The sequence below is a fragment of the Sinocyclocheilus grahami genome, unplaced genomic scaffold, assembly GCF_001515645.1.
Source record: "Sinocyclocheilus grahami isolate Dianchi unplaced genomic scaffold, SAMN03320097.WGS_v1.1 scaffold195.1, whole genome shotgun sequence".
Taxonomy (NCBI): Eukaryota; Metazoa; Chordata; class Actinopteri; order Cypriniformes; family Cyprinidae; genus Sinocyclocheilus; species Sinocyclocheilus grahami.
The window spans coordinates 866,830-881,943 of NW_015505374.1; the positions used below are offsets into that span (position 1 = coordinate 866,830).

The 15,114-nt window shown below is 36.1% G+C and overlaps 1 protein-coding gene across 1 annotated transcript in view; it reads right to left on the reverse strand.

The window, feature by feature from the left end:
* LOC107595038 (transport and Golgi organization protein 2 homolog) overlaps positions 1–9,504 on the reverse strand; it is a 25,586-nt gene extending 16,082 nt beyond the window's left edge. Inside the window, exons 1-3 of the mRNA XM_016285311.1 lie at positions 9,383–9,504; positions 8,525–8,644; positions 2,613–2,701 (exon numbers count right to left, since the gene is read on the reverse strand). Coding sequence (XP_016140797.1) covers positions 2,613–2,701; positions 8,525–8,580 — 145 coding nt within the window. The 5' untranslated portion in view covers positions 8,581–8,644; positions 9,383–9,504. The remainder of the gene's footprint in view (positions 1–2,612; positions 2,702–8,524; positions 8,645–9,382) is intronic.
* Between the last annotated feature and the right edge of the window lie 5,610 nt (positions 9,505–15,114).

Sequence of the window (15,114 nt, forward strand, 5' to 3'; positions counted from 1 at the left end):
ATTGACAATCTCCTTGGAATTGTCAATAAGTGTTCTTTTGTGTTAATGTTGAAAACTGTTCTGTGACAGAGTGGTTTAGGCTTGCTTCAGACTGGCTAATGCTCGGGTCTGATTTATGACATCCTGTTGTCTTGGGCCTCTTGTGGAATGTTTTGACTCCTCGTGCCTCAATCATGTTTTGACCAAATCTTAGATTGTCTGATTCGGTCTGATATCCTACACCCCTCAAGCAGTAGATGCAACCAGCTTATCTTCTAAATTATTCTCTTTCCTAAGGAAAAAATAATCTTCAATAATTCTCTCCAAACTGAATGTTCTGACAAATAATAATCACTGACTCACTAGATGACGCAGTTTAAACCAGCATGAAGTATTTTGAGGAATTGGATTTTGCCATTTTCCAGTGGCATCAAATCTTTGAAAGGCATGGCAAGTTTATAGTGGGAGCATATACAGGCTAAACAAGAGCGGTGCAAGAATTAAGCCTTGTGGGACTCCGCATGTCATGGACGTCCACTTAGACTTATGCTCTGCTATACTCACATAATAACCTCTCCCTTTTAAGTATGACCTGAACTAATTGAGAACCATCCCAGAAAGCCTGACCCAGTTTTCCAGTCTCTCTAGAAGTATGTTATGATCGACAGTGTCAAACGCAGCACTGAGATCTAGTAGTACCAGCACTGATATTTTGCAAGAATCTGAATTTAAGCGAATATAAAGTTATTATCTTAATGAAATGTAAAACATATAGTAGCAAGTAGGGGTGGAATAGTTCAACTTACTCACGGTTCGGTTTGTATCACGGTTTTAGAGTCACGGTTTTGGTATGGTTCGGTATGTGCTGTGTTTAGGCAAAAACTATACTGTCAAATAAAAATAAAGAAAATAAGAATAATCTAACTAAAGGCAACATCACAAATAAATACAATAGAGTAAAGATACAAATAAAATAAACAGTGCTTTTCAGTTTTTTTTAGGTAGGTCTAACATTTAGTTTTCAGGTACAGAAATGTAATAAAGTAATGAAATGCAAAACAGCACTGCATATTTGACTGTATAAATTAAAGATGATTCTTTATTAAAGTTACAAAAGCTATTCAATCAAGAGCAGTGAGTGATTTCTTTGTTGTTGCTGTTTGATTAATATTAAGAATGTTAAAAGCTATTCAATCAAGAGCAGTGAGTGATTTCTTTGTTGTTGCTGTTTGATTAATATTAAGAATGTTAAAAGCTATTCAATCAAGAGCAGTGAGTGATTTCTTTGTTGTTGCTGTTTGATTAATATTAAGAATGTGCTGTCACTTTAAGAGAATGCACTGATCCAGTGCACTGATACAGTACATTCAGCCGGCTATGGCTATAGGATACTTACCAAGACGGGCATTTTGACATCATTTTTGTGTGAATTTGTCCATTTAAACAATACTTCAGAGAAAGCTTAATACCTTAATCCACGTGTTCTGAGGCGCGGGTTTGCGTGCTTCGGATGAGCGCATGCACAAATCTTCCACTGCGCGCACGAGCTCCTCTGACTCTTAAATGTTTAAACTGGCAAAGCTTAAATGAGTTTAGCTTAAACAGATATCAACGTGTGCTGTTCTGGTCTCACCTGTGCATGCGCGCGATCAGCACCCGGGTGATGACGGAAAAAAATGCTCATATTCCAGCATACGGCATTCGCATTGAACAAGAGTGAATGGTTTGTCCACGTTTTTTTGTTTTTCATCGCTGTTGTTGTAATGTATTGGGAAGCCAGAATGCACATCCATCAACAGAAACATATATTAGCCGAACCCTGTTTGTTTTACATGTTATTTATAGCAAACCATATTACAGATGCGTTGTCAGATTTAAGTTGAACCGCGGTCCTAACCCGTGCCGAACGGTGTGTGGAGAACCGTACGGTTCTATTTTTTTCCGCGAACCGTTCCACCCCTAGTAGCAAGTAATCTAGATATCAACAAACAGAATTTTCTTATATTTTCTGAGTTAAATAATAGGCTAAATAGCACAAGATCTGCCTCTTGTATGCAAAGGTACTAAAAATAATAAAGCTATTATAGAAATTCGGAAAAAAAAGACAACCTAGCAAACCATACTACTCAAGTGGCTAGTTAGTGAACAAATAGTTAAAATAGTAAAGCTAACATAAAAATTTGGAAAAAAATCTAGACAAGCTAGCCTACCACACAATTTGACTAGTTAGTGGACAAATAGTCAAAATATTCAACCTAAACAAATATTAGAAAATATAAAATTAAAAACTAGCCAACTACATTCTTCAAATAGTTAGATAGTGGATAAATAGTCACAAAAAAAAACTGGGGAAAACTAGACAGCCACACTACTTAACTAGCTGGTTAGTAGCAAATGAACTGGAAAAAAATGAAACAATCTGTGTTTGGTCACAACAGTTCCGTCATATCTAAGTGGGCTGATCTAGACTAGACATCAAGCAGATAGTCAAATAACTGGCTCTGTGAGACACAATAAAAAGACTCTTGAAGAAACTATTGTTCATCCTAAACTGTAGAAACTCAGGATATTTGACGCAGGACTTTGGATATTAAATATTTGTCTAATAACTGAAAAATAAGACTGATATTTACCGCTGAGGAACTCATTGTTGCTGCCCCAGAAGTCTGCAGCTTTGGACGGTCTGCTGTAGACCTCATCTCTGTTAGCAGCCAGAATAAGCCTGCATAAAAAAAATAGATGAAGGTGACATTACACAATCTTTTTCACAGCATCCTTCCTATGCAATCATACTGATAACACATCATTTCTATAATAGCACACATCACTATAACAGACCACCTTTAGAATCATCCTTATAGTCTCATAAATAAAAAATTAAAAAAAAAACTGTAATGGTGTGATTTGCAATATGCTACCCGTAGTTAATGGACATTGTGTTAACCAATAAAGGGCTGATTTTTAGTCAGACTTCCTGTGGGGAGAGGGAGAGATGGAGGCTGGCACTGTTGAATGGGCTCATAGGTCACATGTGCACCTAAATGTGTTTATCTCAGGCTGATCCCAGGAGAGCGCTGGATGCTGTGCCAGCTCCACACCTAAGGCCCAGAGAAGGCTCAGCTGTGATGCTGAAAGCTGCTATGTGTGGCTTTATTGTCTCTGCTCAGGCCTGATGCTCTGTAGAAGCCTCTCTGTCATTAATATCCAGTGTAATGGAATATTTGTTTATATCTTTGCATGTTAAACTAAGTAATTTGGGGTTTATGAGATGTCAGGCAGCTGGGAAATGTCAACCATACATTCTGCAAGGATGCTTTTTTTTAAAATGAATTTAAGAATTATAAATCTATAGGCAACTATAGATTGAAAGGATTGAAAGTTAAAGGGATAGTTCACCCAAAAATGAAAATTCTGTCATTAATTACTCACTCTCATGTCGTTCCAAACCTGTAAGACCTTTGTTCATATTCCGAACACAAATTAAGATATTTTTGATGAAATCCGAGAGCTTTCTGACCCTGCATTGACAGCAACACAACTGAAAGGCCCAGAAAAGTAGTAAGGACATGTGACATCAGTGGTTCAACCGTAATTTTATGAAGCTACGAGAATACTTTTTGTGCACAAAGAAAAAAAAAACGACTTTATTCAACAATTTCTTCCCTTCTGTGTCAGTTTTTGACGTGGGTTCACGAGAGCACCACGATGTCCCTTTAAACACTTTTGAGTAGTGGTCATTCCATACGGATTTCAATATTGATGGCTGATGTCAATATTTTAGAGATCAGGGTGGCCGATATAAAGCTGACATATATATGATAGCATGCTATTTCATTTAAATATAGTAAATAACATGCTATATAAATGAAGTAATTTATATTTATTTGACATAATTTATGCTTAATTTGAAATAAATCATTTGAAAATGAATTATTTAAACTAGCTCAAAGTAAAGCTCTAACCTTTAGGTTTGCAAAAATGGAAGTACAACAACGAATGTAAAATGAAATGGCTCAAAACTCTCTCAACACTGGCTCCGGGCCAGTGGGCCGTCCTTAAAATTCTGTCAAACTCTAGATAGAGCTGACTGTCAGCTTATGCACCTTGGTGGGTCATTAATGTAAACACAGTCAGTTGAGTGAATGTAAACTGTCAGGTCAAAGAAAAACAGTCAAAAGTTCTTTGCGTTAAGCCTTGAAGTCAAAACGCAGCTCATTTTTCAGGGACAGAGGTTTATCATTCTGCCTTCCTGTGGCCACGCTTACAGTCAAGGCAAAACTTGCACTAACTGCTTAACAACAGCATGGAGAGTCAAATGTCCACTGTATTTCCAGCCTGTGGAACCTGACAGGCTGACAGAGAAGAAGAAAATCGGAGAGACAAAGAGTGATGAAATATCCTGGAGGCTTCGCAGATTGATCTGCAATGGTTGATTGTGCTCTGTACTGGAGACAGCTTGCAAAGCAAAAAAGCTCCTCTCCATCTGAAAACAACTTACTGGCTTGACAATGTCAATTACGCCAGACCTTGGGCAAGGTTATCACCCTCTTTGTCAGCCTAAATGGAGAGATATTCTTTCTCACTGAAACAGAAAAATGGCAAAAAGATGACTGGACACAGCAAGACCTGAAAAGAAGTCAAGGGCAGATGAAGAGGCAGTTATGGGAGAGCAGAAGGGAGTCCCTGAGTGATGTAGACAGACAAAAAAATGTGATCGATAAATAGGGAGAGTGAAAATTATTGTTGTGCTGGATGTTCAAATCAGTTCCTTCTGGATACTCCCACCCTACATTTTTTCTCATTGAATATTTTCCTTCATTTTTAAATAAACTAACATTTAACGTGTGTGGTCGGTAAGATCTTTTAAATGTTTTTGAAAGAAGTCTCTTATGCTCATCAAGGCTATATTTATTTGATCACAAATTCAGTAAAAGAGTAATACTGTCAAATAATAAAATGTAATCCACATTATATTAATATAATTAAGTTGAATGTTTAGCAGTCATTACTCCAGATATCAGTGTCACATTTTTTTTTTTTTTCAATGTTGCTGCTTAATATTGTGGAAGCCATAATACATTTTAAAGGATTTGTAATGAACAGACATTCACTCAAACACAGCATTTATTTAACAAAAAATCTTTGGAACAATGCAAAAGTTTTCTGACCCCAGACTTTTGAACGTTAAGCTATATGTCACATTATGGAAGTAAAATGGGTTACAAATAGCAATTCACTGACTTTAAGAAGACATAGGCATTTTAACATAAAAGAAATGGCACACCTCACCTTTAAAGGTTTCCTTGAATTTAGATACATCAGAAATAGACTTAAATGCCAAGTACACTTCCATAAGTTGCATTTCAAAGTAATTTTTTTATGACTCCCATATAAACAGGAATTTCACTGCACACTCACACACTTCTACTTTCTTAATATACATAGTGAGTGTTTCTCAAGTTCAGTTTCTGTTTCATATCATCATGTCCATGTTAGCATCATGGTAGCAAAGCATCATGATGATCGACTGAAAAATTGTCATTTTTAACTTTTTAAGGAATTTTTTATATATTTTAAGGAAAGAGAAATGAGTACCATGGCAATGCTAAGATATGTCAAGAGTATGAATATCAGATAGGTTATACTGTGTCTCAAACAGTTGCACACTAGCAGAAACAAAATAAAGTTTATCCAAACGATCTGTAGCTAAAATTCCAGACTACGTTGTATTTCAGGATCTTTCAGCCTCTCCGACAGGCTCCATCTGTTCCAAAGATAAAATATGACCGCTAAGTGGATCTATTTTAGTGACATCAAAGTCATCACAACCATATACAGTGGGTACGGAAAGTATTCAGACCCCCTTAAATTTTTCACTCTTTTTTATATTGCAGCCATTTGCTAAAATCATTTAAGTAAATTTTTTCCTCATTAATGTACACACAGCACCCCATATTGACAGAAAAACACAGAATTGTTGACATTTTTGCAGATTTATTAAAAAAGAAAAACTGAAATATCACATGGTCCTAAGTATTCAGACCCTTTGCTCAGTATTTAGTAGACTGTCAATATGGGGTGCTGTGTGTACATTAATGAGGGAAAAAATTTTACTTAAATGATTTTAGCAAATGGCTGCAATATAGCAAAGAGTGAAAAATTTAAGGGGGTCTGAATACTTTCTGTACCCACTGTATACATAAACTGACCCAGACCTCCAGCCTGTTTTCTCTCAAAGGGCTGCTGGCTGGGAATGTGAGGTCAGAGGTTAACATGACGAAGATGAAATGGTTCCAAAAAGAGGCGTTTATTTCCAACAACCACATGCGATGTTGGTTTTGAACTGTAATGAACTTTGCAATAATTGTACACTTCTTTTGGGTATTGTGACAGAAATCCTCATTAATCTCAAAGGCATTCTGTTTTTAAGATGGATTAAAGGGATAGTTCACCCAAAAATGAAAATTATTTCATTATTTACTCATGTCGTTCTAAACCCGTAAGACCTCCATTCATCTTCAGAACACAAATTAAAGATTGTTTGATGGAATCTGAGAGCTCTCTGACCCTCCACGCGGATACGCTGTTTACGTCGTTAATGCTTTGATTTGAACGAAAACAACGTATTCGCGTGGCAACGCTGACAAAACAGCATACGCAATTTACGTTCAGTGGATACTCTCCAAAATGGCGCTAGGTTGACGTGGAGGAGACGAATTGTTGAATAAAGTCGTTACTTTTTTTTTCTTTTGCGCTCAAAAAGTATTCTCGTAACTTTGTAAAATTACGGTTGAACTCCGGATGTCACATGGATTATTTTACCGATGTCCTTGCTATGTTTCTGGGCCTTGATCGTGTAAGGACCCTTGCTGTCTATGGGAGGGTCAGAGAGCTCTTAGATTCCATCAAAAATATCTTAATTTGTGTTCCGAAGATGAATGGAGGTCTTACGGGTTTGAAACAACATGAGGGTGAGTAATACTAATTAATGACAAAATTTTCATTTTTGGGTGAACTATACCTATAATGCCACTGACCTGAATGGGACATTTTTTTAATGCCAAATTGTAGCTTCTGTCAGTGAAATCCGCTGCAGAGGTCAGTGCTAATGACATGACATTACAGTTGAAGCCTACAGGTGCATCTAAAGAAATTAGATTATCGTGAAAAGGTTAATTTTTTTTGTAACATTTCAAAAAGTGAAACTTTTATATATTCTAGATTCATTAAATGTAAAGTAAAACATTTTAAAAAAAAAATTGTTTTAATTTTGATGATTAGAGCTTACAGCTCATGAAAGTCAAAAATCCAGTATCTCAAAATATTAGAATATTTCCTAAGATCAATCAAAAACAGGATTTGCAAAACAGAAAAGTTCAAGTTCTTTAAAGTATGTTCTTTTATGCACTCAATACTTGGTCAGGGCTCCTTTAGCACAAATGACAGCAGCAGTGAGGTGTGGCATGGAAGCAATCAGCCTGTGGCACTGCTGAGGCACTATTGTGCCTTCAGCTTGGATTGACTGAATCAACAGTCCAGTTCTTTTTCTCCTTAGCCCAGGTAAGATGCTTTCTGATTATTATTTGATATGAGATATATATATATATATATACAGTGGGTACGGAAAGTATTCAGACCCCCTTAAATTTTTCACTCTTTGTTATATTGCAGCCAGAGGATCGTGTGAAACTGAAGACTGGAGTAACTGCTGCTGAAAATCAGCTTTGTCATTACAAGAATATTTTTTTTTACATTTTAAATATTTTAAAATAGGAAACAGTCAGTTTTAAAATGCAATATTATTGTTTTCACTGTATTTTTAGTAAATGCAGCCTTAAACAACTTTTAAGAAACTAGAATTATTCCAAACTTTTTACCAGTACGGTGAGCGTGATTTCACCAAGTACAACATCCTTGTTGATCCTGGAACAACATTCCAATCAACCAATCAGAATTGAAGGATAACTTAGGATTGAAGGATTGATTTAGGCTTATGATCAGGGTTAGGTGCTTCTACACCTTTGTTAATCAGCTATCATTTCACACTGATTTTAGGAATAAATTATGGGTAAGGTTAGGTTTAGGGGTATGGATTGGGTTAAGTCTATATTTTTGGACAGTAATGTTGATCCAGGAACATGTCTTACTTGGCAAAACCACAGCGACTAATAATACCCCCTCTTTTCCTGGACACTTCCGTCTGTGGAATAAATGAATCATGGCTCACTGTGAGCATTTATACAATGTCACCGGTAACTGAAAACGTTTGCTTTTCCATGATTCAGCATCTACTGGACAGTGTCAAAACAAGTCAAATACGGCCGCTGCAATAAATGAGTGCACCTTCAAAAGCTGAAATATGGGCCAAAAGATTTTGCTTTACATGCCAACACTTTATACTTTTTCAGCATTTATTTAAAAATGTTTTCTAACAGTATCAAACAACATCTTGTTCCCACACATGTGCAAGAATGTGTGTTTCCCTATCACGATTTGCATTGATTGAACGTATAAACAATAAAGCTTCAGGGAGCAGGTGCACTACCTGTAGGCATTTTTGGATGCAGGCCGAGGGTCAAACTTCAAGAAGATGATGCACATGAGGAGGTTACTGATGGCAGGAGTTTTCAATCACAGTGAGGTCAGAGCTGGGACGTGCTATGTGCTAGACGAACAGATGAAAGAGAGAATGAGACAATGAATTTTGGATGAGAGACAAAAGCTGTGCTTGTAAGCACAGAGGACAACCTTGAAGGGGATCAATCAAACTATTCCAGCAACAGTTCTGGCATCTAACAAAACTCAATCGGAGGATAAAATGAAACAGTAATCGAATAGAGAAACGGTATTAATATTTCAGACCACATGGTAACAATACAACCATGGTCTCCTTAATATCTTACTAAACATATTGTGCTGAACAGCAATGAAGACATGAAATACACATTTGTTGTGATGTGGAACTAATCGATATTGAAGAACATTGTAGAATCCAGCCGCTTTACACTGAAAACATCTTGGCTTATGAACACAGACATGAAAACAGTCATACACAGTCACGTCACAAATCATATCTTGCACTATTCTGGCATATCTGACAGTGTTCAGATACATAGCTAACAATAAGCGGTTTAAGATAATATTGTGTGTATAAATGTATGCTATTAGACATAGATTAACTATACACAGCTGTCTTTGTTCCCCAGTGTGCTTCATTCATAGAGAATGTTCCAGTAGGTTTAAAGTCAGGCTTGTGTCAACTGAGAGATGCAGTCTGACAGCAGGCTAGCAGTAGCCTAACAACCTTGCTAACCGGTCGGATAACATGAAGATAAGACAGCTAACAAAAAATCGAACTTGTTTTCTCTTTCGTTTATAACAGGTTATGTGATATGTTACTTACGGATCCATGTGTTGTCAATGATCACAATTCATTCATTGTGCCGCTACTGTGAGAGGCAACTTACTTAGAGCACAGGAGGCTAACACACTGTACAAAGGGCTAAACCAACCTCGCATTGACGTCTGTAGAGAAGTCCGGCGCTGATTGGCTAAAACCAGACCTGAAAACGAGGACAGGACCGCCCACAGCATTGCAACCGTTCACAAAACAGTTTCTTTGTTCAAACATAATCTCATTTAGAAGTTAAAAGAAACTGAACCCGGATCAGAATCCCAATCACGCTCGCTTGTCAACTGTTGTCAAAAACGGAGTGAGTTTCTGGACGATTCTGATGATTGTTTATTAAATATGCAAATAATATTCAATATTATATAAAAGACAGATCTAGACAGATTAATAATAAATCATTAGTCCGTGTACCATCATGCTATCATTCTTCAATCATTCTATATCTGTATGGTGTAACCTGCTGTGGTGGAGAAAATCAAAATAAAGCGAGGAAAAAAGATATTAATAATAATATAACCAGTTGTTATATTGGAGCAAGAATGAACTAAGTTTACAATTTTTGTCATCGATTTGAATTCCAACACTGTTGTTATTGAATATGATTATTATGGAAGAGATTTGTTGACAGTGAAAATGAAGGCATTCACCAATAAACAAGGGGATCTTTAATTATATTTCAAACAATACTGATAATACTCTCAAATAATACTACTCTTTATTATATTGCCAATTATATTAAAACTGCATCTAATATATGACAACCAACGAATAGGAGTAAACTGACTACCCCCTCATTATCTTATTGGAAGTATAAATAAGATAAATTAAATAATTATTATTTTAGAAAAACGTTGCAATATTTCTGTAGAGTGTGTACGAGAGAGATGCGCTGTAATCAGTGCACTTGTAGTAGTGTGCAAAGCCAGCCTTGGAAGAATCCAATAACACCGAGAGGGTTTTTGTTGTCTACACTGGAAAGCATCGTAGCATTTTACAAGTCCCGTTTTTACATTTAAGCTGAGGCATTTCCTTTGAATAATCACACGACTGATTCGAAAAAGTAAGCAGTGATTTTATTTTTCGCGGAGATGCTTGAAGCTAGTCGTGGAGTCATCCGCTGATACTGTTGACAAGTTGAACGAGTGTGCTGCTGCTGCTGCTGCTGCTGTCCCTACAACTCACTCACTCACAGAGAGCAGACAGGTAAGATTCTTCTTCGCCGCTATATGCTTTATCTATATGATCATTTAAACTCGACATTTAGAAACTTACTTCGCAACCCCAAAAGGCTTACCTGTGTACTACTACTGCATTCGCGTTCACTCGTATCTCAACTGATCGAGCGATTCGCGTATTTACTGTCTTATCAATTGAGAGCAGTTGCTTGGTCGTAGTTACACATACATTAAGCTTTAGTGCGTTTGTAGATGTCTCATCATGAGCGTTTACTTTAAAGCGTTTGAAAATGCATCACTTGTCTACAATTGATATGTATCTACGTTGTTTTGAGGCACGCGCGTCATGCTTGATAGTAACACGCGCGCACAATGAGCTGCTAGTGAAATGCAGCCCTTTAATTTGACCGTGGTCGTTTTGATTATGATTATGATGCAGAAGGAAGCGTTTATCAGGGTTCTCACACCCAGAGCAGCAAATTAAGGGGATTATTTGGAATAATGCGCACAAATCTGAATAAAGTGTTTCTGATTTGGTTACTCATGAGGACTGAATTGGCCATTTAAAATACGAGCCGAGGCTTCGGCATGTGTCAGAAAGGGTGATCCTGTCAGTGCATACAATTTCAGTTGTAGCAAAGATACCGTGCTGCTACTGGCAGAGTTGGTCTTGTTATATTTTATGCATCAAGTAGAGTAGTCACGATCTTTAATAACTTATGTTATTTTATTGTTTAATGGGATTTGTCTGGGCAAGTGATTTCTTTGGGGATCATCCTGTTTGAATGAAATTGTACGTTTTGGCACATCTACTGACTGAATCCCACAGGTCTACATTACTGTAGCGATTTAAAATGTGTTGCAGCTGGGGTTCATCAAATATAAAGGACTTGCACTGACATTGTTACACAGTGTCACTTAAACCCTAAATAAACGTAATCATGGGGGTTTCACACTGTTCACACTTCAAGCTGCCTTATTAATGAATCATGGGTAGTCATCGTGTTTGAAAATTTCACACTGTACTGTACAATTGGTAAACAGCGGAAGAACGTTCTTTTTTTGCATATTCATGAGTCAGTAACGCTGATTTTGATCAGAGGTTGTTGTGCACGCGACCTGTTTTGGTAACGCGTGTGTGGTAAAAATTAGTGCTGTCAAACGATTAATCGCATCCAAAAAATGTTTTGTTTACATAATATATGTGTGTGCGCTGTGTATATTTATTATGTATATATAAATGCACACATTCATGTGTATATTTAAGAAAAATATGTTATATTTCTATATTAAAGGGGTCATATGATGTTGCTAAAAAGAACATTATTTTGTGTATTTGGTGTAATGAAATGTTTATGCGGTTTAAGGTTAAAAAAACACATTATTTTCCACATACTGTACATTATTGTTTCTCCTCTATGCCCCGCCTTTCTGAAACGCGTCAATTTTTACAAAGCTCATCGGTCTGAAAAGCAAGGTGTGCTCTGATTGACCAGCTATCCAGTGCGTTGTGATTGGCCGAATACCTCAAGCGTGTGACGGAAATGTTACCATACTGTGATGATGCCCTGTCAGGCTGGAGTGATGATTCAAAAACATTACAACCCATTATAAACGAGGCATTCGTTGCATCCAGTGGGGACATAATTACGGATTATAATGACTTATACAGATCTTCTTTATGCACCAAGAGCTTGTAACACTCCAAAGAGAAAGGAAAAATTTAAATCGCATCATATGACCTCTTTAAATATATTTATATATAATATATAAATTATATAAATATAAACATGTAAATATTTTCCAAATATATCCAGTATGTGTGTGTGTATATATATATACATAATAAATATACACAATACACACACATACTGTATATTACATAAATAAAAACTTTTATTTTGGATGCGATTAATCGCGATTAATTTATGATTGGGTGGACGTTGCTAGCTAAAGACTGTAACCAGGTGTTTACACTGTAATGTTCTAAGCTATTCTTGACATTGTAATTCGCTGCAGAACCATACTCATGGTATTCATAACCTATTTTTTTCGCCCTTTCTCACCAAGAATGATACGGTAACTGTAAAAATAAGCGTTCACAGCAATAAAGGTTGTTGTTTGTAATACCTTATGTTTACAATAAAAGCGGCGCATGTCCTGTGAACATAATTGTTGAGGACTTTAAAGTTGTCTGTCAGTGTTTTGTTTTATTTAATTTAATTTTTTAATAAATCTGCTGAAAAAAATCGTTTGAAAACATAGCTGGTGAGATGTTTTGTAGTTTAATGTGCATTAGCAGTACAGTGGGTATGGAAAGTATTCAGACCCCCTTAAATTTTTCACACTTTTTATATTGCAGCCATTTGCTAAAATCATTTAAGTAAATTTTTTCCTCATTAATGTACACACAGCACCCCATATTGACAGAAAAACACAGAATTGTTGACATTTTTGCAGATTTATTAAAAAAGAAAAACTGAAATATCACATGGTCCTACTATCTTATGAATTAATGTAAAGAACTGTCATTATCAATTTTAAGGTTATACTTGTATACATTTCTGAGACTTTCACTTAATAAGCAATGTGCAAGTGCAAATCACACTAATAGGTGAGGTGAGAATGCACCATGTTCTTTAACCCTTTACCCTTTAGTTAGGCCTGATGTGATGTGTAAGCACAACCCTCTTTTGCATGTTGGCTAATTACTACTCATCTTTACTTTGAAGTGCATGTACATCTTATTTACTTGCTGTAATATTTTATTGTCAAGGCCCAGTGTCGTACTGATGACATGTTAACATAATTCTCAGAAATATTAAAGTTTCTCTGTTCTTTAAAACTCTCTTACCCCAGCTGAGATGAGGAGCTTGTTAAATTAGGCTGCGCTGTCATTCATGGCACATTGAGCAGCTTTGCTTGTCAGGAGAATTTCAGCTCTATGCAAAGAGCTACCCTTTGTTCCATTTTATAATTTAAATAAGTTGTACATGTTTTTGAAAACTTTGTTTTAATGTGATTCAAGGATGGATGCTGTCAAAGTCATTTCGTTGCTTCTTTCATCAGGAGGAGACTTTGGTGCATTTATATAGATTCATAAAACAACAAAACATTGTTGCAAAGCAGGCCAGTGGGAAGCATACTGTATGCTTGTGTTTTTATTGCTCTTCAGCATTTTGCAGTTCATCACATTGTGATGTTGCTTTAGTCAGATGGATGAGAGCTGACAGAGCTGAGCTTGAGTTTGCAAAAAGAGCTTTTGTACAGAGAAGACAGGATGAGCCTTGGGGTGCATTTCCTTTTGGCTGGTAGCTCCCTGTGAAGTAGACTTAACAGGGTGTTCGTCCATCTTAAATGAGATGTCAAATTATAGGGATTGTACATGTATGTTCACAGTCCGAAGGGCAGCGTAAAGTGCTTGGCGATCAAGCGCACAATACATTATAGGCTTATTGGAAGTGGGTATTGAACATTTTTATTTTTAGACATCAGTAATTTCAGACCTCCTAAAGACACAAAAGTTGTCTAAAATAAACACCGTGATAAAGAGTTGAGAGTCTGGTATGTTTAATCAGCTTAATTCACACCTCGGTGACCTCAGTTTTGGTTTCGAAGCAGTTTTTCATTGGTGAAAATTGTTTTAAATTTATTGTCAGTGTTGAAAAGGTTGTGCTGCTTAATATTTTTTATTGAAGCAGTGATGCATTTTTATCAGGATTTCTTATGGATAGTCACTTTTTTATATATCAAAGTATGGTATTTATATTTATAAATAGTACATTTATATTAATATTCATTTTGTTAAGTGAACTTGTGCTGATATCCTTTGCTTAATGTGTAGTATGCCTTTGCTACTCCATGTTGGTTCAACACTTTTCTGTTAAACAAATTCATTGTTAATTTTAGCATCTACAGTTTTGGTCAAAATTTTAAATACACTCTGCAGTATCTGCAAAATGTTAAAGGGGGTCATGAACTGCCTTTTTTACTGTTTTGTGCTGTTCTCTGAGGTCCACTTAAAATGTTGTCAAGACGTGTTATGTCATTATGTTGCCAAAACATAATAATTTAGAGTAATCGGGTATTTTCTGTCCTATTTAACCCCCCTCATCGGAAGTTCGGAATGCTCTGTTTGAATAGGTGTGGCGGATTGTAGACTCGGAAGTAGGGATGTAAGGATTCACTGAAATCACGATTCGATTCAGAATTTTGATTTCACGAGTCGATTCACGATTTTTTTTTTCTTTACAAAATGAGATTTAAGACAAATTATAAATTAAATGTGTCCTTTTATTATTGCTTGGACAAAATGCTGCACATTTCTTTGTGAAATTGAAATATAACACTATAATAATATACTAATATAGCACTTGCATATAATTGCTCTTTTGTTGGTTTTGATTGCTTCTATTGTCCTCATTTGTAAGTCGCTTTAGATAAAAGCGTCTGCTAAATGACAAAATTTAAATATAATGTCAATGTAAATAACAAAACTAAATTCACATTTTAAAACAAGCCCCAACTCAAATAAATAAGTAACACAAA